General features: G+C 41.6%; 1 protein-coding gene across 1 annotated transcript; it reads left to right on the top strand.

Moving 5' to 3' along the window:
- The first annotated feature begins 1,499 nt into the window (after positions 1-1,499).
- LOC101330165 (peptidyl-prolyl cis-trans isomerase A) lies at positions 1,500-2,061 on the top strand. Its single transcript, XM_004327078.4, has one exon. The coding sequence runs from the start codon at positions 1,538-1,540 to the stop codon at positions 2,030-2,032; it is 495 nt and encodes a 164-aa protein (XP_004327126.2). The 5' UTR covers positions 1,500-1,537; the 3' UTR covers positions 2,033-2,061.
- Positions 2,062-2,419: the final 358 nt, after the last annotated feature.

The raw sequence follows: 2,419 nt of genomic DNA, 5'->3' as shown, positions 1-2,419 counted from the left end.
TTGTGATTGGTTTCATCACAGTCCACCCTCTAAGATGACAATAATCAACTATGTTACCACATGGCTGCCTTCAAGGAGCCTTTAAGTGTGTGATAGCCACACTCAAGAACCAACTCTCCAGGGCTTCCCTGGTGGCGCAGTGGTTAAGAATCTGCCTGCCAGTGCAAGGGACACGGGTTCAAGCCCTGGCCCGGGAAGATCCCACATGCCGTGGAGCAACTAAGCCCGTGCACCACAACCACTGAGCCTGCACTCTAGAGCCCACGAGCCACAACTACTGAGCCCATGTGCCACAACTACTGAAGACTGCACGCCTAGAGCCCGTGCTCCACAACAAGAGAAGCCACCGCAATGAGAAGCCCATGCACTGCAATGAAGAGTAGCCCCCGCTCACTGCAACTAGAGAAAGCCTGCCCACAGCCATGACGACCCAACACAGCCAAAAATTTAAAAATAAATAAATAAATTTATAAAAAAAAAAAAAAAAAGAACCAACTCTCTGGCTATATGATGCTTGCACTGTAGCCAGAAATGAGCGGATAGACGGCCATCTCCCCTCCCACCTCAGGGTGCCATGGAACAATACTGTCTCAGTGTTTTATTCTTATGCTACCAAACTCAAATTTCAACATCTCTCACCACAACCAAATCCCTCCTGCTTGAAATGCTACCTTAATTTGAAGCTATACAACATGACAACCCAACAGCCACAGGGTTAAAATTTGTAAGAGAAATATATGTGAAAGTGAGCTCTGAAAAATCTCTCACTTATACTTACAAAGTTCTTATCAAATTTAACTGTTTGGGATGAGCACTTTTTTTTTTTCCCTTTGGCCACACCACACAGCTTGTGGGATCTTAGTTCCCCAACCAGGGATTGATCTCCTGGGCATCACCAGTGAGAACGAGGAGTCCTAACCACTGGACTGCCAGGGAATTCCCTGGGATGGACATCTTCATTATAAGGAAATTCCACTAGAACTAAAGATCTAAACAACTCATGGATCTTGTGATACTATATATTCTATGCACCTCATTGTCACTTTTTTTAAATGGCTAAGTTGCTGAATACTTATGAGTCATTCAATTAGTATAGCATCTGAACCTGGTCTCCCTTCCTCAAATCTTTCTCCCCTCTAATCATGCTGCAATAGTGGTAGAATTATTAAACAGATATATCATCACTTTATTTTGCACACTGATATATCCCAAGACTAATAGGTGTTCAATAAATATGTTATTAACAAATAAATGAATTAGTTAATGATCAAGAAAAGCATATTAAAAAAGGAAGCTTATTGTTGCCTATAAATCTACATTTTTTTGCTTTGGGGTGTTTATTTGTCTGTTTTAATAATTCTTCCCAAGTGCTGACAGGAATGTGATAAATTAAGCATCCTCATATTCTTGACGAAAGAGAATTTGACAACGTAGGTTTTTAAAGACACTTCATATCCTTTCACTTCTAGGAATTAATTCTAAGAAAATAGCCTACAGGCAGACGCCGCCACATCGGAACTTCCCGCGCAGCCCAACCATGGTCAACCCTACCGTGTTCTTTGACATCGCCGTCGACGGCGAGCCCTTGGGCCGCGTCTCCTTCGAGCTGTTTGCAGACAAAGTTCCAAAGACAGCAGAAAACTTCCGTGCTCTGAGCACTGGGGAGAAAGGCTTTGGTTATAAAGGTTCCTGCTTTCACAGAATAATTCCGGGATTTATGTGCCAGGGTGGTGACTTCACACGCCATAATGGCACTGGTGGCAAGTCCATTTATGGGGAGAAATTTGATGATGAGAATTTCCTCCTGAAGCATACGGGTCCTGGCATCTTGTCCATGGCAAATGCTGGCCCCAACACAAACGGTTCCCAGTTTTTCATCTGCACTGCCAAGACTGAGTGGTTGGATGGCAAGCATGTGGTCTTTGGCAAGGTGAAAGAGGGCATGAATATTGTGGAAGCCATGGAGCGCTTTGGTTCCAGGAATGGCAAGACCAGCAAGAAGATCACCATTGCTGACTGTGGACAAATCTAATAATAAATTTGACTTGTGTTTTATCTTAACCACCAGACCATTCCTTCTGTAGCTCAGGAGAGCACCCCTTCATCCCCATCTGCTCCAAATATACTATAATCTTTGTGCTCTCATTGCACTTCTTTGGGTTCCATATTTTCCTTATTCCCCTCCAAGTTTAGCTGAATTGCAAAGTTAAGTTTATGGTTATGAAATAAAGACTAAACAACCAAAAAAAAAAAAAAAAAAAAAAAAAGAAAATAGCCTACATAAGAACAGGAAAAAAAAAGTCATATAGAAAATGTTTCCAAAATTTGAAAATATTTAAAGTTCAGCAACAATAAAATGTAAAGTTAATGGTGGTACATCCACTCAATGAAATAGTATGTAGTTATCAAAAATGATTAT

The sequence above is a fragment of the Tursiops truncatus genome, chromosome 4 (genome assembly GCF_011762595.2).
Source record: "Tursiops truncatus isolate mTurTru1 chromosome 4, mTurTru1.mat.Y, whole genome shotgun sequence".
Lineage (NCBI taxonomy): Eukaryota > Metazoa > Chordata > Mammalia > Artiodactyla > Delphinidae > Tursiops > Tursiops truncatus.
Note: the sequence above shows the minus strand (reverse complement) of the source record. Positions and strands in the feature narration are given on the sequence as shown.